Source organism: Eptatretus burgeri, chromosome 13, assembly GCF_056783735.1.
Source record: "Eptatretus burgeri isolate ZD-2024b chromosome 13, Ebu_testis_v1, whole genome shotgun sequence".
Taxonomy (NCBI): domain Eukaryota; kingdom Metazoa; phylum Chordata; class Myxini; order Myxiniformes; family Myxinidae; genus Eptatretus; species Eptatretus burgeri.
The window spans coordinates 32189104-32215770 of record NC_140973.1 but is presented as its reverse complement, the minus strand read 5'-3'; the positions used below and the strand labels follow the sequence as shown (position 1 = coordinate 32215770).

General features: G+C 41.3%; 2 protein-coding genes and 1 pseudogene across 2 annotated transcripts in view; all 3 read right to left on the bottom strand.

Annotated features, from left to right (window-relative positions):
* Positions 1 to 26667, bottom strand: part of CDHR2 (cadherin related family member 2) — a 246758-nt gene that overhangs the window by 57198 nt on the left and 162893 nt on the right. Inside the window, exons 20-23 of the mRNA XM_085851957.1 lie at positions 16737 to 17026; positions 16294 to 16439; positions 12775 to 12846; positions 9715 to 9767 (exon numbers count right to left, since the gene is read on the bottom strand). Of these exons, the coding sequence (XP_085708083.1) occupies positions 9715 to 9767; positions 12775 to 12846; positions 16294 to 16439; positions 16737 to 17026 (561 nt within the window). The remainder of the gene's footprint in view (positions 1 to 9714; positions 9768 to 12774; positions 12847 to 16293; positions 16440 to 16736; positions 17027 to 26667) is intronic.
* On the bottom strand, positions 1256 to 6301 carry LOC147014195 (uncharacterized; annotated as a pseudogene).
* Positions 1695 to 3890, bottom strand: LOC147014196 (uncharacterized). Its single transcript, XM_085850714.1, has one exon. The coding sequence runs from the start codon at positions 2884 to 2886 to the stop codon at positions 1945 to 1947; it is 942 nt and encodes a 313-aa protein (XP_085706840.1). The 5' UTR covers positions 2887 to 3890; the 3' UTR covers positions 1695 to 1944.

Here is a 26667-nt window from a genome sequence, read left to right as displayed (position 1 = left end):
GTCACTTCACCTGGACACACTGCGACTCTCCCAACGAAAGATCTGGGCCCTAAATCTCAGCCAAGAGATCTGATATATCGAGCATTTGATCTATCCTGGTCACTTCACCTGGACACACTGCGACTCTCCAAACTTTGGATAGGGGGCCCTAAATCTCAGCCAAGAGATCTGATATATCGAGCATTTGATCTATCCTGGTCACTTCACCTGGACACACTGCGACTCTCCAAACTTTGGATAGGGGGCCCTAAATCTCAGCCAAGAGATCTGATATATCGAGCATTTGATCTATCCTGGTCACTTCACCTAGACACACTGCGACTCTCCAAACTTTGGATAGGGGGCCCTAAATCTCAGCCAAAAAGATCAGAGGAATCAAGCATTTGATGGTCATGGGAGGGAATAAACAATAATGGTCACGGTAGGAAATATACACAAAGCAATCAACTACTGTATCTGGACTAATATAAAGCATTTGACAAAGTGAAGCACGCAGCATTGCTTTCCAATATTTCAGTTTATGACATGCTTTGAATTTAGACCAAAAAGCTCAATATTTGTCTTGTCTGACCACAAAACGTTTCTCCACATGTCTGCAGCATCATTCAGATGCTTTTTCGCAAACTGATATGAGCTTTTAGGTATGTATTTTTCAGTAATGGCTTCTTTTTTGCCACCTATCCATATAGTCCGGGAGCCCATGGAGATTTGTTTAGCATTGCGAGTACAAAAAGGTTTGAGGCTTGGAATATGATGATACAACATGGGACCCTCAAACGGGCATTCTTAAGTTTCATCTCCCGTACCATTCCTGGGGGCGACCACTTAAAGTACCCCCAAATTAAAGTTTAATTAGCATGATTGAGTATATGAATGAAGCCAGTGCCAAAATGTTCTCCAAGATGGTAGAAATAAAGATCCACCATCCTAAGTGTCAACTCCTGTACTAGTGTACTTAGCCTACTTAAGAACGCCCCTAATTAGCGCTAATTACCACGTTAATTAGCATGATTGCGTCCAAAAATGAGACTTGCACCAAAATATCCAGTAGGGTATCCTGACTAAGTTTTGGCCATTCTTAAGTGTCAAATGCTGTACCAAGTCCAGTTAAGAACGTGTCAAAGGTCAGGGTCAGTGCTGCCGGGGGGGGGGGGGGGGGTAATTATCATAATTCGGTACATGAATGAAACCAGCGCTAAATTATTCATCTTTGGGGTGAAAATCAAGATCCGCCATTCTTAAGTGTCAACTCCTGTTCCTAGTCCACTTAAGAACGGGAATAAAATGAATGAACAATATACATTATATATGCGAAAACAGAGTTTAATAAAATTTGAAACAAAATTACAACATGGACGAAAATGCGATAGTGACTGCTGATAACTGGTACTGAGTTGTAATGATCACTATTAATTGTATGAAATTACTAATGGAGTTATTTCTAACTGTAGTTTGATTGTATTGATAACATTAAAGAAGTCACAGGTAGCAACTGGTTGTTGTGCATCGTGTTCCTTAATCATCTTGTGTCCAGTCTGACTCGTCATCCGTTGAGACGGTCATGTTCCCCTCTTCGATACTTTCATCACCATTGAGCTCATCTTCCTCTGGAACCAGGATGTCTGGCATCTGTGGCCCTTCATGCCAAATTGGCTGATAATATTCATTGTCAAAGTACCAACCATTTGATTCCATAAGGTGCTGTTGGATTTCGGCGACATCAGCATTCAGCCACATGTGAGCAACAAATGATGCACGTTTCATATGCATAATGAGCTCTGCCTCACATGGTGGAATGGCACTTGGGTTTATGCCCTTAAGTTTCTCCAAGGGGTTCTTTGCTGTCGACTTTGGTCCATTGCCCTTTTCAAACACCTTGTACCGATAACCATTGAGTGTCACCTTGCTGGTGTCCTTTGCACCATACATGATTGTGGTGAAAGTTTACAGGGTCTTTCGAGTTTTTTGACTCAGTTCTGTTTCGGTCGCCAGGCTTTGGAATGCTTTCTGTGCCTCTTTATTCTTTTCCAGCTTAGCAAATGGTTTGACTTTGCCTTTGCGAACAAATGCTGCAGTGTAGTCACTGCCTGTGAACGCGTGAAATACCGGCAATGCTGCACATATCTGAGGTCCAAGTAACTCGTAGATGGCGGTAATGCTGATATATCTACGGTTATTCTTGGCTCCAGTACCAACATCCATCCACAAGGGTGACTGAAACTTGCTACAGTGATACAACATGACGATTGCTATGTCTGTATCTGACGCACGAATGACTATGTCCCCTTGTTTCTCAGTACTGTCCACAGATTTTGCATGGAGACATATCTTCGTATCTGCCTCTTCATGGTTGTTTCTAAGGTATTCAACGGAATCACGTCTGAGAACTCCATTGACGACTTCGTAGTGATAGCATTCTCCGGGAATGTCAAGATAGAGTTGACGGCTTCCGATGATCTGTTTGTATGCCTGGTCTTGCCATTCTCTCGCTAGGAACTTGGGGAGCTGTCTCTTAAATGAACTTGATTTCAGGGCATTACTTAGATCTTTCGGTCGTTTTTGTTCTGGCCCAGTTATCAAAAACTCCCGGTCATCTGCTCCTCTCCTTCCCCGTTCCATGTCTTTCAAAGATGGCTGTGGGTAATCATTGAAGACTAGATGAACTTCCACACTCGACAGCACCACTGTTTGAATCAGTATGCTTCTTGCGAGACCCCCATAGGTGGCTGGCTGATTTGGTGGTAGGGAATGGAGAAGAAATGGGCCATCGATAATGCAATCACGTTTGAATGCAGGACTGCATTCGGCATCATTCACCTTTGACTCCAGTAATTTGAAGAGAGCACATTTTTCTGTTTTTGCCATAGTTCCATCTGTACTGCACATTGACAAAGACTGGTGTGAGTGGATATTCAAAAATGAACGGCAAGTCCAGATTCCTTTTGGTGGCTCATACCACAAGGCGGCCCATCAGATCTCTTGTACCCTTCAGCTCCGATATTTTCTTGTTTTCTGTTCTTCGGTTCTTTGCACATCCATCTGAAAAGGTCTTCAGTTTTGCCTTTGTTATCTTCTCTTCAAACCTGTTGGGATCAGTACTGCAGGAATCCAGGAAATCTTGGTGGCGTGCCTGTCCCTCTTTTGGAATTCTGAGCAGACTTTCACGAATCTCATCACTGGTAGCCTTCCCGGTGTTAATGTTGAACAGTTTATTCTGTGATGCTTCTGTTTCGACTTCCATCTCAAAGGGATTGCAAGAGTCTTCTATTTGTTTCAGGACCTTCTTCAAGTCATGCATATCACGATCTATTCGTGCAGGTCAGAGTTCTGCAGCAACATCATCATTCACAATCAAACCTGCCATCTCTTGCACGAGGCTTATGAAAGAAGCCCTGGTAGATTTTGTGACCATCCATCTCAAACGAGCCGTATAACTATTTGTGGCAGACGATATCCCTGTGAGGCGAGACGCTGCGTCAGCGTTGACCGTTTGCTCCAGAGTTAAATCGACAGGAACACGGCTGAAAACATGGTCAGTTCTTCGGACAGTGAACGCACCTTTCTCAAGAATTTCTCGGAGTCCGGGGTGCGATTCGTCGATATTCATCAGGTCAAGCTGGAATTTTGTCAACCATCTGCAATTGTTGACATGGTTTGTCGTGAAGAAGAGGTCTATGACTGCAGTCAGTGTGAAGATGTATAGATCTATGTCATTTGTTCTGATCGCTCTCTCCAGGTTATGGTAAAGACGAATGTAATCGATGCACATCATCCAAAATTGAGCGGTGTTGCCATGTGTTCCAGATCTTGTTTTGTCTGTGTACTTGGTATAGGCAGTTTTTCCAGCAACGAAGACATCTGATGCACCTATTGACTCGAGTGCAACTTCACCACTGTGTACACTGTTGATGAATTTCTCTAGTCGATCCTTTTCCTCATAGGTCTTCATGAATGCCAAAAAGTGGAGGATCTCAAAGGCAAGGGCTAGTATTGGATGCAACCTTTTGCAGCGATTAAAATGTTTTCCTGATAGGAAGCCATTCAGTGACCCTGGGGCTAGGACATCAGTATCAGTTAGCATGTCAGGTCCTCCATGACAATCAGAGATGATCTTCCCGACCGCTTTAAAAAATGCTATCTCAATGTGAAACACACCTGGCATTATGAAGACGTCATCAAATTGGGGCTTTTCTGTGGCTTGAATCTGCATGGCAGGTGTTGCCACATTCAGGTCATACGTGACAATTCCAAATTTCTGCTCACACTCTTTGGCACATCTTTGGGCTGTGATGAGTGTCTCTTGTATGACGTCAAGACTAGTGATTGGCTGTCTCAGGTTGGGCATGTATCTGACCTCTTGTTTTGGCAGCTTGTCTTCGTAGTTTTTAGCATTATACCCGACCCACATCGGAACCTTACCTACATCTAGAGCATGACTCATCATCCACATCAGGTCCAAGTTTCTTGCAGCACCACTGACATCAGGGAGGTTGAAGACATCTACATGCTTGTAACTGAAAAATGTCATTTTTGGTTTTTTACGATATGGTTCCAGTGATACCTCTTGTTGCTCCAGTGATCGTTTTCACCCTTTCCTGGTGCTAGGGACTATTGGCGGCAATGAGACAGACTCGCTTGGTTCAACTGACCTTGTTTCTTCTGATTCATCTGGTACATTCTGATACATTATTCCCATTGTATAATGTAGTGTGTCTGCACCAGATAATGTATTTGTCAACTCATCGAAGTTATCAAATGCAACACCCATTGGCTTGGCTTGTCTTTGATGGTTCCATCAGGACAGGACAGTCGCCTTTCTTGAAGTTGCTCTGCTGTTTATGTTTCCAATTCCTCTAAGCTGTTGTAATTTATGCACTGCCCAAATCGATTTAACACCTGCACAACCTTTTTGCTACCTGTGACAGATTTCACAGCGACACCAAGTGCCACTTGGTTTGCTGGTTTGACTTTACCTCTCCTAGTAATGAAGAGGGCATCATCACAGGATGATTTAATGTGGCGCATGACATGATCGGTACATTTTGTGGGATTTTGTCCACAGTTCAAGGTGGTGAAGAAAGTAGATAACAGAAGTGGGGGGATAGGGGGGGGTAGATAGTAGATAACAGAAGATAACATCACCTCCCTTCAGGTCATCTAAAGTAGGATTTTCGGGCAAATCCTTTTTTTGAACATCAAGTAGTTGTTTCCTGAGTAGCAGAGCGGCCTTAGTCACAATTTGTTCATCATCGGAGGCATAGTCATATGCGACATGTGCTGCGTCATCGGACATTACAGAACTGTATATTATCAATCCTAATTTCTTTCCGAGTGGAGTTTGAAATTTAAGTTTGTCACCAAATTTTCCCTTCAAATTCCGCATTAGGCTTTGAGCATTATTTAGAGGAGTTTCTGATGATATATTGCACAAGTCCAAATACCTCGCATACACGGATGTAAGGAGTTCGGGCATTTTGTTTCTGAGGACAGATTGCTCAACATATGCTTGAATATCATCAACAGCTGACGGCTTGGTGGTACTGGTCAATGGACTTTCGGCACTTTTCCTGTCACGATCACGTACTCTGTTTGCCGACATCAGAAATGAACTCTTGCAAGAGTGATGATATTTCACTTCCTTGGCGACGAGGTCAATGCCACTGATTTTAGACAAGATTTTAGCATCATTTAATACCAAAGCCACCTCCTGAATGCTTTGGCTCGCCTCGAGAGTTTCGCAAGCACCAGCAACTTCAAGCCCACCCTTTTTGCGCTTTTTGTGTTGCCACAAAACAAACATTGTGGTGGAAATATGTGTTGCCACAAAACAAACATTGCGGTGGAAATATACTGGAAGTGGATGGCTTTTCATCTGAGGTTGCGGTTGCAGAACGTAAATGTGTTGTCGTAGAGGTACTCACAGTGTCACCAATGTCGACAGGTGACTGGCTGGCTGAAACTGCAGTAAAGTTTTTATAACAGCTAACATGATATCCATCCTTTTCCGATGGGCTTTTAGGTAGATCAAGAACGACATCGCGGTAGACTGAATTCTCGAAATTTCGTTTTTTACGCCTGTTTGGTGCAGCTTTTTGTACTGTAGCCCATTGTTGTTCACCGAATGGTAACACTTCAAGGCATGGCCTCTTTCCCGAACTCTGATGCGTATGAAGGATACATCGTCTCTGAGGTGTCGGAACTGGGCTTGGGGTCTCAGTCCTGGCAATGTTAGGAGACCAATCAGGGTCTTGCATATCCATTGTCACTTATCTGAAAAGGCAATATTATTTGGGATAGAATAATGTTCAGGAAAGGTTTTTTAAAGGAAACATTTTGTTTTTGCAATCGGCAAAATTAAATTTCTTGTGTTACCAGGTTTAATTAGGACATGGCGTAAATTAAAGTACCAGTAAATAGACTCAATGATATCAGGCCTTGAGACAGAATAGATATTGCGGATTAAAAATGTTTTTATAAACATGATAAAGGATGAGATGATCACATTTGACCCATTCTTAAGTGGACTAGGTACAGGAGTTGACACTTAAGAATGGCCAATCCATGGACAGGGTGGTCTGAGAGACATTTTAGCCAAACTTCCATCTTTGTACTCAATCATGCTAATTAACGTGGTAATTAGTGCTAATTAGGGGCGTTCTTAAGTAGATTAAGTACAGGAGTTGACACTTAAGAATGGCGGATTTGATTTTCACCCAAAAGATGAACAATTTAGCGCTGGTTTCATTCATGTACCTAATTATGCTAATTACCCCCTCAGCAGCACTGACCCTGACCTTTGACCCATTCTTAACTGGACTTGGTACAGGATTTGACACTTAAGAATGGCCGAAACTTAGTCAGGGTACCCTACTGGATATTTTGGTGCAAGTCTCATTTTTGTACTCAATCATGCTAATTAACGTGGTAATTGGTGCAAATTAGGGGTGTTCTTAAGTAGGCGAAGTACAGGAGTTGACACTTAAGAATGGCGGATCCTTATTTCTACCTTCTAGGAGAACATTTTGGCACTGGTTTCATTCATGTACTCAATCATGCTAATTAAACTTGAATTTGGGGGTACTTTAAGTGGTCGCCCCCAGGAATGGTACGGGAGGTGAAACTTATGAATGCCCATTTGAGGGTCCCATGTTGTATACAATCATATTCCAAGCCTCAAACCTTTTGTACTCGCAATGCTAAACAAATCTCCATGGGCTCCCAGACTAATAGAGGCCAGCTTTGTGAAGGGAATGAGATATTGTTGATTGATGAACACTGACCCCCATCTCAGACACAGAGCCTTGCAGATCTTTCAACATCATTGTTGAATTTACAGTGACATCCTGAACCAGTTTCCTGCTTGCCCGGCTGGTGAGTTTGGATGGGCGACCTGATCTCGGTGGAGTCCGGGTGGTACGATACGTCTTTCACTTCTTAATGATGGATTTCACCATGACTCAAAGGGTTAATGAGTAACTTTGAAATCTTCTTGTAACCCTCTCCTGAATGGTGCTTCTCCATCACTTTATGTCTGACTTCTTTGGAAAGCTCCTTGGTCTTCATGTTTGCCTTGTTGGTTGACCAAGTGAGTTTCACCTTGAAACTCCTTAGATAAGTGGGGGAGCTTAATTTTTAAGTTAAACCACTGATTACACACAGGTGAAACCGATTACACTTATTTTGTAACTTTTCAAACAAATAATTTGTTCCTGAGGTGATTTTGGGTTATATAAGGCAAAGTGTTTGAATACTTATGTAACTGAGAATCATGTGATTTTTCTCTGTTCATCTAACTTATTCATATTTTATCTGCATTTTTTATCTTTTACACTTTGGAGTAGTTTGTGAAGACTAGAAATGAAGTTTGATTTGAAAGCATCATTTAATAAGCTCAGGTGACATCAAAATGTGAAAACTTTAGAGGGAGGTGTGGGGGGGGGGGTGAATACTTTTGCAGGCCACTGTAGATATAGAAATCCAACCCATCCTAACATTTGTTTCTGAAACCGCCATCCCTTTTGACCATTTATTTGATGTTTTACCCTTTAGAATTGTCATGTTTCTTTAAAACATCTAATAGGCCTGGATATGACAGTTTTGGTGGGAGAACAGATAGGCACTGCCAGTCGTGACTCTTTACCTCAGAGTTGTTGGAATAAAGGGTTGTGAGGGTTCACTCCACCCCCAACTTCGGGTTCACTTCGGCTCTGGCCGAATAGCGAGTGACAGGGGATGGGTGAAGCACGTTAGGGCTAGAGGTTGGAGGTCAGATTAAAAGAATGCACAGCTGGGGGAGGGGGAGAAGTGAATTTCCCAGACCAAAGGCCAAGGGAGGCTGCACCGTGCTTGTCAGGCTGTCCTGCTGCACCACGCCCCCACCCAGCCAGCCATGCCTCTCTGCCTCCTGCTTTCTGTGTGTTCTCAAGTGGCAAGGACAGCATGCTGACCAACCCTGCGAAGGGACACGACCTTCACTGGACTAGCTGTGCTACGCCCACACAGCTTGGGTATTTCCTGTCTTGTCTCCCTCAGATATGTGTCTATCTCCTGTGGTGAGCTTGATTTGGCCCTAAGGCATAGTTATTTAAGGCTCCCACTTGTTTGTTTGGTACTGTGGGCACGTATAACTGTAGTGGGTAAGGGGATAATTGCATCATTTGTTTATTGGTTCTAGCATATTCCCTCCCCATGCCCATTATCATCTCTTTATTAAATCCACTTGGTCTCAGGTGAATTCTTGTCATTGTGGTTCTCCTGAGGTGATTAACAAAGACCTGTTTCGGGATAATTGGAACGGTGAGTCAATACCATACAACCGGATCGCACCACGCATCAGGCTCGCTTGGCCTCATCTCTGTTCATGGTATTTTTGCACTTTTAATTATCAGTTTTCAATGGTATCTAGTGTCAATATGATATCCTGAATTATCTTTTTTTTTAAAATAAAAATTATATTTTTAATTTTGAACATGATAAACAAAATGTTGAGTACTTGGTTAATAAGTACAGTGGTGAATTATCTGTTTTATTACTGTATAAGTTTTTCATTTTTCTTGAATTATATAGTTTATTGTCACATTCAAAATTGATCATTCTTTGCAATAGTATAGATTTTATTATCCATGCATTATTATTTCAATTTTTTGGAAACCAAGCATTCTTAGTTCTTGTCTGGTGGTTGTTCAATAAAACAGAAATGTTTATTTTTACAGTACTGCATTATTGCTATTATTATTATTATTATTATTATTATTATTATTATTATTATTATGATTATTATCCTCAAAGTTCTTTCAGATCTCCCCTCTTTGTCTCTTCCCCTCCTCCCCAAAATTATTACTATTCCATTCAGTAACATTTCTCTCTCTCTTTTTTCATCATCTCTGGAATCGCCTCCCAAATTACAACTAATCAATGTGTTTCCTCCAAAATTCCATAACTTTCACCACCAACCACCATTTAATGTTGATAATAATACCTTTTTATCCACTCTTATTCTGCATCATCTTATTCCTGCAGCTTCCTTGACTTATACTGATATATGGTTTATCTGTCTTCGAAGTTGTCAGTACATTTACCTTCCACCGCACATCACCCAATTCCACTGTGGTTCTTGCCAATTTAAAACAAAACAAAACACACGCACATAATCTCACTTTATGTTCAAGTTTCACTCTTAATAAATAAAAGTGTTTATGCTCATTTGCCACTTACCTTGTAAATAGCCACCTGATAATCTTCCTTTGCTAATTCAGTAATAACAATTACTGCAGCAATAAAAGTGGAAAATTCATTAGTGTTTAACTGTACCTTAAACAATTGAAAAAAAACAAACAATTAAATGATTAAATATGTACATATACACATACATTATATTCATCATCATCATCATCATCATCATCATCAATGTGCTACACTCTATCCAGAATGTTGATGCGACTGAAGCAGTTTGTGGACAAGGATTATGCCTGGTAGTTGCTGTTGCCTTCTCAGTAATCAGGACAGGAATTTGTAATTTGGCCAGGGTACCGGCGATAACTCACCTCCTCTAAGAAAGACACCATGGAATCTTTAGTGTCTACCAACTAATGCTAGCATTTGGGACATCCAATTTAAACTGAATAATAGGATGTTGACATAATGTCAATATCCTAAAATATGCTGATGACACAGTGATTGTTGGGTATCTTAAGGACAGTGAAACAGACTAGAGAGAGAGAGACAGAGACAGAGACAGAGACAGAGACAGAGAGAGAGAGAGAGAGAGAGAGAGAGAGAGAGAGAGAGAGAGAGAGAGAGAGAGAGAGAGACAGAGAGACAGAGAGACAGAGACAGAGACAGAGACAGAGACAGAGACAGAGACAGAGACAGAGACAGAGACAGAGACAGAGACAGAGACAGAGACAGAGACAGAGACAGAGACAGAGACAGAGACAGAGACAGAGACAGAGAGAGAGAGAGAGAGAGAGAGAGAGAGAGAGAGAGAGAGAGAGAGAGAGAGAGAGAGAGAGAGAGAGAGAGTATCCAAACTTTTGTTTCATGGGACAATGAAATTTAACTTGCAACTAAATGTAAGTAAAACAAAGGAACTTTTTTTTCAAGAATACAGCTACCGGTATTCCTGTTACCATTGCTCATCGTGAAATTGACATTGTCCAATCACACAAGTATCTTGGTACTGTCATAGATAACAAACTCACATGGGCAGGGCACTGTAAGGCAATTGGGTCAAAGGGTCAACCATGAATGTACTTCTTAAGGAAGCTTGGATCATTTAATGTTTACAGGACCTTTATAATGTTGTTTTATACCTCGATCATTTAAAGTGTCATCCTCTATGGATGTATTGTGTGATTTAAATGTCTTAGGAAATAAGACATCGACAAACTGCAAGGGATAGCTTATCATGCAGGTAAAATACTGAGAAAATTTTTGACTTAACAGATAAATATCTCAGTTGCATTGTAACTAAGGTGAATGCCATAATACAAGATGAGGACCATCCACTGAACAATCACTATCAATGGATGAGGTCAGGGAAAAAATTGAGAAACTTCCGAGATAGAACAACTCATTATTTAAATTATTTTGTTCCACATTCTGTCAGAGTAGTTTAATGAACCATGATAATCAATGGTTTTGCATGGCTTGGGAGTGAGGGGAGGGGGCTAGTGGTTGGCTGAGGTTGCATGGTAGAGGTTCTGTGTTTTTATATTTAGTTTTATTAAGTTTCCCTTTTGGTGTTTAATGTTTTGTGTGTAATGTACACCCTTTTTATTGAAGTGCTTTCATGTATGGTCTGTGTTTGTGAACTTGTATTTCATGTATATGTTTGGCATTTTTGTTTGTGATATGTTTATTGTTTGACATGTCATTTGTGCTGTACTGTTTTTATTTATTTATTGATATCGTACTTTTTGAAGTATTTTTAAACACAATTTTATTTGGTTAAACTTAGTAATTATATGGAGCTTTTTATCTTTTTTTTGACCTTTAAGTTTTCCATTTTTGTTTTTAAAGTGAACAGTAAATTGAAATTGAATCTAACTGAATTAAATGTCCATCTGAGTGACTGTGCACCAATTGATGCATCACCCTGCCTGTGAAACATCATATTGACAGTTTATAGCTCACTTAAGTTATGCCAAGGAAAGTCCTTGGGTTATAGATGCAATGTTACCTGAGAGTAGATCTCCACTATTCTTTTTGTTACAAAATTGGTAAATTAGACACTTGGTGCAATTTTGGATTGGTTGTGCTTTTTTTCTTTACTTCATTAAATCATGGATCCCAAAATAAACCATTCGTTGAAAAATGTATTTGTTTAATACAAGTACTCAGCCCACAAGGCATTTCACTATTGCTAAATGGAGTGCTGCTCTCCATTTAGAGTTGGCAACCCACTTCACATGTGTCTATCTTAAATTCTACACAATCTAAAGCTCTCAACATCATTGGCATTTCCTTAAATTATTGGCCTCTCTTCTTGTTCCTACCTTTCCTCCAATTTTGCTCTCTCTGCTCTCATAGCATTCAAGTTCTACCCAGCTTCTCCAAAATGCACATATTCTTCTCGTAACGCCTGATAAAATTCACAAAATCTAACCTTACCGCCCACCTCCACTTTTGTTTGTTTGTCACGTTTCTCATTTTGGAACCAAGCTACATAATTTTGATTGTTCAATCCCATTCTTCCTTACAGGCCTTTAAATGGGTGATACACTCCCATCACAGGTCATCTCCATTCCTACCCGCAATCTTTTCTACCTCAATTCACCCTATCTAACACAGCCATCTTACATTACATGCATACATGCAGACTTCCTTTTGTCTCTCTTTCCCCGCTTCCTTGCTTGTTCCATCTATCTACAGCTACACTGTCCCACTGTCAGTATTTTGCTTCTTGCCCTTTGCTCCTTGTTCTACCCAGACCCTAGACTTTGTATACAAAAAGAGTTCACAAATTATTTTCAAAGCAATGTCAAGTGTCCAACTTACACTGGTGTCAAAATTACACTTATAACTTACAGTGTTAAAATAACTTGTGACTATATCGTTTTTGTCCTCATACATTGTAAGGTGTCAAGCTTTATATATTTTGACAAAGATACTAATTATAATCGTCTGAATATATTTATTACATCTTGGTAATTATAATAATAATTATTATTATTATCTAAATTTGCAAACGTTTGAAACTGTCAAGGTTATAACTAATGCCATTGTTTGTTGAATTCCTCAGTCCTAGTTTATATTTCCTTGAACAGTACTTACCACTTTGTGAGGGATTTATGAAACTGGGTGAATTGTCATTCTGATCCACAATGTTCACAGTTACATCCACATCTGTCAGTATACATGATGGAAACAAAACAACGTTAATGTTGAAACATAATGTATGAAATGAATTCCTTTAAATTTTGAACTTTCCTACAAATTCATTGCTGCCTTAATAGTTCATATATTATGAAAGTACATATGACAAAATTTTAGCTTTCAAAATAAACAAATATCTCATATATAAAAGCTGGTTTTTGGTGTGCAATTTTTCATGATCCAAAAGCCATTGTTTGCATGAGGGTTACTAAATTCCACCACAGCATGTTAAATGCATAATGTCCACTGGACCTTTGTTTCAGGGTGAACTGCAATAAGAGTAAAACAAAAAAAAGTTTAAGATAGAGAGTACACTGGAGCAAAGGCAAAAGTTGCATTATTTTGATTCTCTTATACATTATAAATATGACTCGTAAGCATAAGGAAAATGTTCTTCATAAATGCAGTAACAATCCTGATTTGCTCGTCTTACTTTTTTGCAGAACATAATTAAATTAACAGTTGTGACAAGCGACTGTTGCTAGTGCCTCAGTTGATGTTACTCCATCACCGGCTTCATTTATTTTTCTATTTTGCCAGGCACTTGTGGAATCAGTTGAATGCAACACCTTGCCAGATAATTGTCATGCCTTTTGTTGAGATAAACAATTGAAGGGGGTTGGGGGTCGGGGGGATAAAGTTTGGCGTTTGTTTGGTGTGGATACTGGCACAAAAATAAATGGATTGATGCAACAAAGCAGCAAAAATGCAATCACAACTACACGTTTTTGATCACCATGAAAAGAGCCATTGAAAGATGATGTTTTGATTAAACCAAAAGAGACAGGCAAATAAATGAATGGATCAGGCAGTAAAAAAAATAATCACCTACACTGGTCAAAAAAAGAAACTACAAGAGAACCGAGTCTGACACGTCGCAAGAAGAACGGACAACATGAGCACAACAAGAATTACAAACTGGCACCATAGAGAAGGCTATGAAAGAAACAGAGATAAAACTGAAAAAATACTGCAGTACAATGGCCTCCGATTGCATTGAGTGGAGCAGAGCCGACCATGTTGAGGGATGCCTTCATCCTGCAGTTGACTAAATAGGCTTGTCAAGTCAAGTCAAGTCACAAGACTAATTTCGTTTCTACAATCACTGAGCTGTTCATGTGGTTTGGATTAGTTATTGAGTTTTAATGTGATAAATTGCCCAGTCAAATGTGAAATGTTCTGAATGATCAAAGGCAATTCCTTGAACCTCCAACTCAATGACTTGTATTCTGGAGCACATTCTGGTGAATCATGTACATGTCAAGCATAATTATCATTGCAATGTCAATTTACACTGACCACACAAACCTGTTCCCACTCATGATGAATATAATCTAAATTATAAACAGAAAATTGTGCAAACACTATATATTAATATAACTTAAATTTTTGGAGCAATAAAATGCTATTTGATATTACAAAGCAAGGTTTTGTGAAGGTTAAGGTTTCTAAGATATAGTTTCATGAGAGTACACTTGTGTTAAACAAGAATACAAATCTTCATTGAGAAGACAACCCACAACTGCACCTTAAAATGGGATTTGTAGATTTTACTTTTCAATAACTAAATAAATAAAGAATAAAACAAACAACCACATAAATAAAGGCTGTAAAAAGGTAGAAGTTATATAAATAAATAATAATTCAAGGTGGTATGTTGACAGCGGTGATGGTAAAGTGTTAATAAATAAATAAATCATGCAAACTTTGTGTTGGTAGTGGAGATGGTAAAGTGTATATAAAGAAATAACTCAAGGTAGTAAGGTACTTGGTAGTGTATCCAACTATTATTTGCAATTGGTCACTGGCTTTGACACCAATACCAAATTTTATTACGGACACTAGGCTTCAAAAACTACATATATCGAACAGTTTCGAATGGAGCATCACCATTAGAGTATTTAAATTGCAGCAGATGTGGCAATAAATGCAAATCATTGCTTCCAGCTTGTCAGCTTGATGCCAGAAGACGCCCTTTGCATTTCTGCCGCCTCCATCCCTATCCTGTTTAGAACCCCATGCAGGCAAAGGGCAACTTGCTAGTACAAATAAATATACAATTTGAGGTGGTAAGGTAAAGTGTATATAAATACATAAATGATTCAAGGTTGTGTGCTAGTGGAAGATATGGTAAAATCCATCCATTGGGACCATACTCTGTGCAGAGCATTGGTGCTGCCTAAGCAGTCTCTTTGGCTATTGGGCACAATCCTGGACAGGTCACCACTCTGACACAGGATACCAGCAAGCTGGTACTCATTTTGCCAACCTCAGAAGGATGACAGGCAGAGTCAACCCCACCTGGTATTAATTCAACAGCCATGGGGGATTTGAACTCAGGATCCATGAATCCCAAGCCCACCACCCTCACCATTAAGCCAACACCTGGCATGATGGTAAAATGCATACAAATAAATTAATTAATAATTTCAGGTGGGATGTAATGTATTGTTGTTGCAATGGCTTTTGAGGGTTAAGATTACATAGCTTAGCAATAGTCATTTCCTTAGTGCATATTTCGTGTAAACGTGAGGTAATTTAATCGTCATATAAGATTATGCATCAATATTTGTCTGTCAGATTCACTCCCGAATGTTTGTGTCAAAAACTACCTTTCCCTTAAATCTATTATTATCAATGTTCTTTCCTGTGTAAATACTGTTTGTCCTAAATATGCTTTGATAGGGAATTCGGCCTAACAATGCAGTGGAAGCAAGAGTTTTGGCACCAAGACACAGGGGAAGGTGAGCAACAAACATTTTCCCCAAGAAATTGAGGATGACTCAAGAGGCTCAGGGAAGGAGCTCCCCTTGATTTACGGCCAAATAACCATTCGACGCTGTAGGGGCCTAACAATCCTCCACCTCCAGGGTGTGGCCTGCTCGCACAAAACCCAGAAAGGCAGGGCTTATGCCTGCTCAGCTTGCTTCTGACGTCACGCCCATCAATCATCAGCCTTGGGGGCATAACTTCGCCCGCCGTCACCCTTGGAGGCGGGGATTCTGCCTGATTGGCACATTTGCTTGTTTGTTATCGTGGTTTTGGTTATAAAAAAAAGGGAAAAGTCACAGGGGGGCAATTACATACTGAGAAAGCTTATTCTTAAACCCTAGCTAATTAACACCGCACCACCCACCGTGTGGTGACATGTAACACTTAAGCTCACAGTTTCCCTACTTAATTACATTGAGATTCCTCCTACATGTCCATGGACCAAACTACTCTATTCAATGCTAAATTCCTGATTAAATTCCACCATCTACCCCCATAACCATAACAATATCATACCTACTTTTCAATCAATAATATGGGTGCAATATTAATACAGAGAATAAAATAATAATGTATCAGGTGTTAACTGATTTGTGACAAAGTAGTGAAAGAGCTGATTAAGTTAAGGATATATAAAAATCCCACCAGAGGAATTGACTCCTACAACAGTATTTTCATCAGTTAGGCGGATAACGAGACTGAGTTGCTTGCAGGTTTCGTAGTCTATATCTCTCTGCAGGATTAACAATCCAATTGTTTTGTTGATCCCTATCCAATTATGCACATCCACCCTGGGGAAAAAAGTAAAATGAAGGGTTAGTATTGGTGTCAGTTTAATGAAGAACTGATTACAGTCCATGAACCACAATAAACAAATGCAATCTGGATTACAATGGAGTTTTTCTTCATGACTTCCAATGCTTTAATGAGAATAATGGCTGTTTTGACAAACAAGTTGATTACACGTTATGCTTGTGGATGAAATTGACAAGCAGTATATGTGTCATGAAGGAATAGGAACACAAGTGAAAAAAACGAGATGTGTGGAGGTGTGTAGATGTAAGTGTGTCATCAAGAAACAGACTCACGTTTCATTGTCTTCACACTTTTCGTTGGTAATTTCAAATGACAGATATGCATTGGTGTCATCGTCGAAACCTATAATATCGGACCCAATAAACGTGTGTGTTCCGTTGTAGTTACTCTCATTCACGTTGTAAGTGTAGGAAGCACATGAGAACTTTGGTGGTTCATCATCCACATCTTCAACATGAACAGTGATTGTTGTCTCGCCTGTATTGGGACTTGCACCCATGTCAATAGCTAGTAAAAACAGTGTGTATGCATGTCTCTTCTCGAAATCCAATTTACTGCCAAGCTATGGGACACAATGAAAAGAGACAAACAAACAGAGATAAATGAGAAATGTTTTGTGTTACAATGTAATGTGTGCCATTCTTATGAAGCAGATAAAAGTTGTGCCAAAAACTGCATTTCATGGAAATTTATATTGCTTCCAACTACATATGTCCTTTACATTTTCCTTAATCTACTGGAAGGACCAATTAAACAAAACAACACATTCTTATTGTGTCCTCTTTTCTGGAAGCTTGAAAAGGCTGAAAATGTTTCCATTTATGATTGATTTTTTTTGGGAAAGTTAACAAATCTTGTTGGTGTATTTTACATTGGTTGTCATCATGTCATCATCACCATTTTGATACGATCAGGTCAGGTATGGGAGCATGCGCTGGAGCAGCGTGTCGATGCGTCCACTTTCCGCAGATACTCCAGGGGCCTCTGTCTGGCCATCCCCCAGGCAGATGCATGATCCATTCCAATCTCTTTGAGATGCTGATAAACCTGCTGCAACCATGAGGAACGTGGTCGTCCCATTGGCCTCCTCCACTCACGAGGCTTCCTCACTGAGAAAATCTGGTGAGCAGGATCAGTGTCAGGAAAATGAGTCACATGTCCATACAGCTGTAGCTGATGCTCATGGACTATGCAGGAAACAAATCTAATTTGAGTCTCAATCGGCAACCACTTGTTGGACACAAAGTCCGACCAGCGATAGCCAAGGATTCTCCGTAGAGACCTGATACCAAAGGAATTAAGTCTCCATCTCAGATCCCTGGTCAGAGTCCAAGTCTCACATCCATAGAGAAAGACTGGAAGCACCAAGGACTTGAAGACTCGGACTTTCGTCCTCCCGCACAGGTACCGGCAGAGCCACACCCCATGATCCAGTGAATCCATGATTCCCCAGACCTGATCCAAATGGTTGTTGACCTCTGGCTCACAGCCAGCAGAGACAATAATGTTACTGCCAAGGTAAGTGAATCTCTCCGTGATCTGAACATCCTCGCCACAAACAGGTACAGACAGGATAGCAGCATCCAAGATGTCAGTGAAAGCCTGCATCCTAGTTTTGACCCAGGAAACCCGTAATCCCAGTGGCTCTGACTCCTCATTCAGCACCTCGCAGGCCCCCAAAAGGATAACTAGAGTCTCTGCAAAGATGACTGCATCATCTGCGAATTAAAGGTCAGAGATCTTGACTTTCCCAAATGATGTACCACAGATTGATCTCTCTGACATCCTCCCCAGAATCCAGTCCATAACAAGTGCTGAAAAGTGGGGGGGGGGGGGCAGTAAACACTGCTGAGGAACTCTAGTAACAATTGGAAATAAGTCAGAGATTGTACCACCACATCTCACAGCACTCTCAGTACCAGAGTATAGTTCAGACAACAGATTGATCAGCTTTGGTGGCACCCACGAAGACCAAGAGTCCTCCAGAGGGCATCCTGATTCACTGAATCAAACCCTTTACAGAGATCAACATCGGCTGCAAGCAGCTCCTGCCGAAACTCTCGTCTGTGTTCGGTGAGGACTCGTCGAGCAAGGATACGGTCAACCATCGACCTCTTTGGTGTGAACCCTGACTGCTCTGGATGCTGGTGCTCAAGCAGATGGTGTCGAACCCTATCAAGAATTATCCCAGCAAAGACCTTGCCCCGAAATGAGAGCAGTGTCACCCCTCGGTAGTTGTTGCAGTCTTGGTGATCACCCTTCCCTTTCCAGAAAAGGAGAACAAGGCCCCTCTTCCAGTCAGTTGGGATGATGCCTGTGCTCCAGGCAGAGCACAGAACTGCATGCAACGACTCGAGCGCAGCATTTCCACCAACCTGAAGAAGTTCAGCATGGATGCCACAGACGACAGGAGCTTTACTCCATTTCAACTGGTTCACAGCAGCCTGTGCTTCCACAAACGAAGATGGACCACAGTTAATTAGAGGGTCGCAATAGGGATAGTAACACCCTTGATATCCACCTCAACAGCTGGTGGATCAGCCTGGTACAGCCACTCAAAGTAACCGGCCCTTGCGGGCCTTCACTTCGGACTACTCTGTCAAGAGCCCACCACCCTCTGCTCTAACTGCAGTACACCGAGGAATGGGCTTGGGGAAACGCAATGCGCAAATTCCCCTGCAAGCAGGCCAAGAATCACTTGACCACAGATGATGCTCTACCCGCTAAGGATTCCTCACACATAGGCCTCCTTGTACACCTTGACTGCACAAACATTTTTATGCCTCAGCTCCCTGAACAGCTCAGCCATGTCATTCAGCCTGGTCCTGCGATCCTGCTCAATGGTATCTAGTATCCCTTGATAGACAAAATCTTCTTCACCCCACAGTGAGTTCCAAGACATCTCTTGGCAACATCAAGGATTGTGGACTTGAAGGCACTCCATAACTCTTCAGGACCTCCCAAAGCATCCAGACCCTCCAAATCTCCACTCAGCTTGTTCACAAACTCCTCAGCTACCCTCTCATCCTTGAGCTTGCCAACATCCAGCCGAGGCTGGGATGGTACCATTCTCCAGGATTTAAGGTGCAGCTTTGGAGTTGCTACAACAAGCCGGTGGTCAGTATTGAGGAACTGAGCACTCCGGTAGACCCTGCAGTTCTGGATCATCCTCCAGCGACCATCAACGAGGACATGGTCAATCTCCTTTGCCACACCGCCAGCGTTGGAATACCAAGTCCAGCGATGAGCTTGTGGGCGCTGAAACCATGCACCGGCCACCCTAAGTCCATGACTTCTTGCAAAGTCAAGGAACTTTGTGCTATTCTGGTTCACAGTTCCAGACCCATGGGGACCAACACATGTCCCGTAACCATCCCTATCAGTTCCAGTCGATGCGTTGAAATCCCCAAAGACTAGAAGAGTATCTCGCTTTGGGCACTGATGAACCACAGACTTGAGCGTGGCATATATGTCCTTCAGGGTGAGATCACTCGCCTCAGTCGGAGCCTATTCAGAGACCAGGGAAATGACACCGAAGGAGGGACGACTCCTTAGTCTCATAATACGCACATTGACCGGTGTTTCCTCAATTGTCAGTGGAGTCAGGTTATTGGACACAGCCACAACAACTCCTTGGGCATGGTAACCATCAGAGTAACCAGACCACTTAGTAGGTGTAACCACCCACCATTATCTCACCACAATCTGGCCTCCAAACCTCAGAGAGTGCCGCAATACCAATGTCCAAACTCTTGAGCTCAGACGATAACAGAGACAGGTGATCATCCTCTCTTCGGGAGAGGACATTCCAGGCACCCACCCAAAGTGACCACCTCAGGTTAACCCAAGGAGACCACCGTCTGGTGGACTACACTTCAGCACCACCCAGACATACACTACCGCAATCTTACCCGGGAAGGTTACCCCATAGTTTCCCTCCTATCATCAAATATTGGGAGTCCCGAAGGCTTTGCCCCAATCCCAGTGCCGGGTTAAGCCTTGCCTGGCCCTCAGGCACATTTTGAAATTTTAGAGAATGGCCTGGAAATTTTAAATTAGATCTCAGGATCATGGAAATGGACCCCAGACAAAAGATGAACTGATTCAAGAACAAAATATTTAATACAAAAAAAGACAAATATTTAATGTGAAAATAAAATAGTTTATTTAATCCCTCTATACAATTTGCAGTGTATGAATATATGCATGACAAAACACGTACAGATTTGGCACTTTGCTTTACAGCTTACTAGACCTTAGATTGCAACCTTGCGTGCTTTTACAACTGCAAGCTCTTCAATTACGGAACTGAAGTCCAGTTCTCAGGGCAAATCACTTTCAATGCACAAAAGGGCCAATGCACCAAGACGCTGTTGATGCATGGTAGAATGCTTCACATCTTTGATTCTCTTTAGCTGCGAAAATGAGCGTTCTCCTGAACAATTGGTGGCCATCAGTGCTAAGTATATTCGGTGAGCCACTTCAGTGTTTGGAAAGGCTGCATTAACTCCAGTGGTGTGCAGCAGCGCAAACATATGCTGTGCACACCCTGTTGAGGGGGAACTTGAGGGCAGTTTGTTTTTATACCAGCAAATGAACTGACGGAACTCTGACACAAAATCAGTATTCAGATCCTTGTGATACTCACTGTCAAGCCCTGTAATAGCTGTGTTGATATCCTTGTCGGTCATCGAGTCAAACTCTGTCAGAACGCCAAACCGCTGCAGCACTACAGAATACGCCTCTATGCGTTTCTGCAATGCACTTCGCAGTTGGTCAATGATGACATAAAATGTATTCACTTTGAATTTTTGTTGGCCCGAATTTTTGGCTGGCCCTAAGGCACATGCCTTGTCTGCCTAATGGTTAATCCAGCACTGCCCAATCCCAATATCCGGTGAGCTGCCCTGCGAAGGGAAGCTGCACATGAGGTATTCCCATAGAGCTCGTTTTCAGATATTTTTATGCTTTCAGTATCTTTTGCGGAATGAAGGGTTTTACGGTGGCCGGAGTGCAAATCCTGCCACCAACCTCCTAATAAAAAGTCATCCAACTGGAGGAGGACGTCCGCAGACACAGTTGTGAACTAGATATAGATGGTCGTTGACTGACAAGGAGCTCCTCTGCCCTTTGACAGTTTTTGTTTTTTATCCTGCTGGGTGTCCATATCATACACCCTCCTCACCAAGAAACTTGGTGGGGGAGACGGTTTAGTCGCCAACAACCAGACCATGAAACAAGTTAGTTCAGGTTTATATGGTTCCTGTAGCAAGTCACAGATCTAATCTGATCTGACCTGACACTGATCACATACTATAAATGGTGTATAAATCATCTTGAGTACATTTCTGTTGCTGCTGCTGCAACATATTTAACAGCCCAAATTGTTCCCATCATCTTATGGGGTCAACTCAACTGGAGAAGGTTTCTGGTCCAAGTCTCACAAACTGGCTGGTAAAGCCTGATGCTCGTCTAATGGTGGCAGAAGTATGGAATGTTGCGGGAGTGCCGACAATAACTCACTTACACTTCGCAAAATACTTCAACATTCATCAGCTAATGCTAGCAGATGAAACATTCAGCTTAACGTCAATCCGAGGGTTGGCACATTTTGTGATGCAACACCCTGCCTTCTTCTTCTCCTTCTTCTTCTTCTTCTTCTTCTTCTTCTTCTTCTTCTTCTTCTTCTTCTTCTTCCTCTGTGCTTTAATCCCAACCATTAGGGTTCGGCCACTCATATTTGCCTTCTCCATTTCTCTCTGACCTATGCATCTTCCTCTCTCAATCCTACGCTCTTCAAATATCTTTCCACAACCTCCCTCCACCTTAATCTCTGTCATCCGCTTGATCTTTCCCCTCTAATTGGCTCACGCCATGCTTTCTTGATTGGTTCTCCATCCTTTTTCCTCATTATGTGTCCAAACCACTGCAGCATAGTCTCTCTAATCCTTTCTGTGATACTCACAACTCCGGCTCTCTTGCATATCAACTCATTCCTCAACTGCTCCCTTAGTGATACTCTGAGAATCCACCAAAGCATTCACATCTCTGTCCTCTCCAACAAATCCTCTTCCTTTTTTTCTCAAAGCCCATATTTCTGCATCATACATTATAACCATTCTCTTTACTGTCTTGTAGATTTTAACCTTTAATTTTCTCGTATCCATCTATCAGACGACTCCACTAACTTCCTTCCATTTTGCATATACTGCCATCACTCCAGCCTGAATTTTGATTCACAACCTCCACTTTCCTTTCCTTTCCTTCAGTATTGAACCAATGTGTTTGAATTTGTCCACTTACATCAGCTCTCCACTCCATATATCTACAATCCTGACCCTCTCTACACCAGTCTCAGCACACATCATTACCTCTGTTCGAGCATTGACCTTCAATCGCTGCCTCTCCAAGAATTCTTGCCATTCCAGCAATCTTCTCTGCAGCTCTTCCTTTGACTCTATCGTTATGACTAAGTAGTCTGAGAACATGAACTACCGCAGTTCTCTGTCTCTGTTGTTATCACTCAGCATGTCCATCACTGTTACAAAAAGGAAGGGACTTAGTGCAGAACCCTGGTGTAGATCAACCTCCACTCAAAAAAATTGTGAGTTCAAATTCATTGTCCTGACCATTGCATTGGCATCTGCATATATTTCTATCATGGTCCGACCAGTCTCCTCTGGCACGCTCTTCTTCCTAAAACACCGATACACCACTCCTCTTGGAATCTTGTCACATGCCTTCTCCAGATATATGAATGTCCAGTACCAGTTTATCTATCAATGCCCAACACCCTGTCTGCAAAACACCAATCCAACAGTCTATAGTTCATTCGGAAATGAAACTCAGACTATACCAGACTTGGTGGTTTGAGGGTTAGAGTGTCTCCTCTGAATCTTGGACTCTGAATATTGGAGGTTGTCTGTTCAAACCCAGCCAAGACATACCCTAACAAGACTTCAAAAATGGTATTTGCTACTTCCTTGCTTGACACAGCATTCAAAAGGATAGAGCATGACAAACAACCATAGGTTGGCAATGATAGGCCTAATAACATCCTTCTGCACTGAAGTTCCTGCTCTGGCCAGTCATAATTGTTTCAATTAAAATCCTTATCCTAAAAAAAATTGAAACTAGTTGGATGTGATCTATAACACAATTGTATTGAAATATTAAATTTATGACATCATCCATTATGAAGTTTGGCAGCTATATTTTTTTGATAATAAACCTTTAAAATTTTATCCTCTCCAGAACCGCTTGAGAGATGAAAGTGAAACTCCATACAAATGATCGACGAGCCATGGCGAATAAAGTTTAATCACTATGACGTTTTTGGTCACATATGGTCTGGGGGCCATATTGGATTAAACCTAAGACATTATAAAAACATCCTCTCCAAAACCGCCCAACCGATTGATGTGAAACTTTATGCATGTCATTGACTAGGCATGGTGATTAAAGTTTGATCATTAAATGTTCATCAGTCACATGGTATGGCAGCCATATTGGATTGAAGGAAAATATTTAAAAAATATATTTCTCTGAAACAATTTCGGTTATAGATGCGAAACTTTACAATTATTATCATCCAATACTATTGCTGCATTTCGTGTGAAAATGATGACGTCAAAAGTCACGTGGTGTGGCAGCCATATTGGATAGAAAAACGAACCTTAAGGCCCGGTCACACCTTGACGTTTTCGCCAGCAATGGCAACGTATTAAAATGTATGTAAAACGCTGCCTTACGTTGAACTTTTGATGTTTTTTTTTTAAAATTCGGACGTATTCATAACGACTTGATCTTATGCATAATGTATCAGTAACGGACACAGAACGTTTCGTTGTGGTATAGATAACTTATACCAACGAATGCTGAACCTGTTGTCGGCCTTCACAACCTATGCCCAACGATAGTCTAACTTAGGCATAGCGCGCTGCACGCATCGCCGAAGATGATGTGGCGTAGGTTATGAAAAGGCTGCCGCACAACGATTCAAATCATAACCACCGCAGAAATGGAAGTGTCAACATCGCAGTCACACCTTGGCGATCTTGCCAGCGTATGCCGACCTCTGAAAAATGCGTCTAAAACGCTGGCGCACGTCGAATACGGTATAGGTAAGTTTGGTATGCGTGAATTGAACGCTAAAGAACGCTATCATACGTCGTAGTAAGTGGAGTACGTCTTGTAATTTTGAGCATGTTGAAAATTTTACGACATACTTGCCGTATGACACACGCTCCGCATGCGATGGGAATAAGTTGTACGCACGATATGCGATCGTTGACACACATCGACACACGTTACTTGTAAGGTGCTCATAAGTCGAAACACATGAAGGTAATGGTTAGCGTCAATGTTCCAGACTCCCGGTTTTTTTTTCTTCGGTATGACGGTGTTCAGTGTACAGTGCGGTTATGATTTAAATCTTTGAGCGGCAGCCTATTAATTATATTATATTATAACCGCACTATAAATCGAAGTGTCAAAATCACCATCATACCGAAGGCAGGAAGAAAAAAAACCCCAAAAAAATTAACCAGGGAGTCTGGAACACTGACGCTAACCATTACCTTGATGTGTTTCGACTTATGAGCACCTTACAAGTAACGTGTGTCGATGTGTGTCACCGATCGCATAACGTGCGTACAACACGTAACTCATAGGTTAGAAATAAGTTTCGGGTACGCTAAACATTACCTCGACGTGTTTCGACTTATGAGTAACTCACAAGTAACGTGTGTCGACGTGTGTCAACGATCGCGTGACGTGCCTACAACTAATGGCCAGCGTTATGCGGAACGTGTGAGTCATACGCTAGCATAAGTCTTAAAATTTCAATCATGGAAAATTTGAGGACAACCGAAAAGTACAACGTTTAAAGCCAGCGTACTACGACGTATGGCAGTGTTTTTCAGCGTGCTCTCAATGTTATCAAAACTTACCCATAACGTATTCGACGTGTACCAGCGTTTTAGACAAATTTTCCAAAAATCGGCATAAGCTGGCTAAAACGTCAAGGTGTGACTGGGCCTTTATACGATGAACACGAAACTTCACAAACATGATCCCCTTCGCAATAAGAGAGGGAATGTAAATTTATGTCATAGGTCATGTGGTCGGGCAGCCATATTAGTTTGAAATCCGATCCTTTAAAAACTTTCTTCTCCAAAGCCGATTTAGTGATTGATGTGAAACGTATCACAATATATGCAGCAAGGGTAGTGGACCATATCTTTAGTCTCACATTGATGACTTCAGCGGTTTCAAATATATAATTTTTTAATATATTCCATGAAAACAACGTGGCTGCGAAACCACATCACTGATGACATCATTTTTTTGAGTGGATCATATATGTAAAGTCTTGCATCGATAGGTTAAGCTGTTTCACATAAATACTCTTTTAATATTTCCCCTTGAAACCAATGAGGCTGCCATACCACATGACTGATGATGTCATCATTTTCAAAATATATGCACCTAGGGTAGTGGATCATATTTGTAAAGTATCGCATGAATAGGTTACACGGTCGGTTTCAGAGAAATAAGTTTTTATATGATCGACTAGGTATAAGGAATATTGGTTGAAAATTTCAGCATCATTGGTTACATGGTCTCGCAGCCACATTGGAAAAGAAAAACCTTATCTGATCAATGCAAAACTTTTAAGATGTGATTGATGACTCATTCTGAATTCAGTTTAATAAAGATGACGTCATGGGTCAGGGGTCATCAGAAAGTAGGGTGGATTCGTATCTGGCCATAATTGCTCGCAGTTATAAAGCTCACGTATAGTTGTTGTTGTTGTTGTTGTTGTTGTTGTTGTTGTTGTTGTTGTTGTTGTTGTTATGAGACAGTTCAAAGCTATCTCTGCAGCATCTTGTCGAATTCTCCCCACCCCAGCCTTCCACTCCCAATACAAAATTTGAAATGCTATCATTAATATAAAGCCTGGAATGCAGTTTATAATAAGTGAAAGATGTACATCACAGCTATCTGCGTGTGAGAGACATGCTTGGTGATACAATTCGAAAATAAACGCCAGTAGCCCTAACACATTAGTACTCTTCCTGCTCTACAAAGGCTCGTTTGGTACATCCATGAGGCTTTCATAGCAAGCATTTAAAGTACTTGAAGCTCAGTAAAACAACAAAAGTTATCATCACAATCTGTATCACGAGACTGCTACGATTT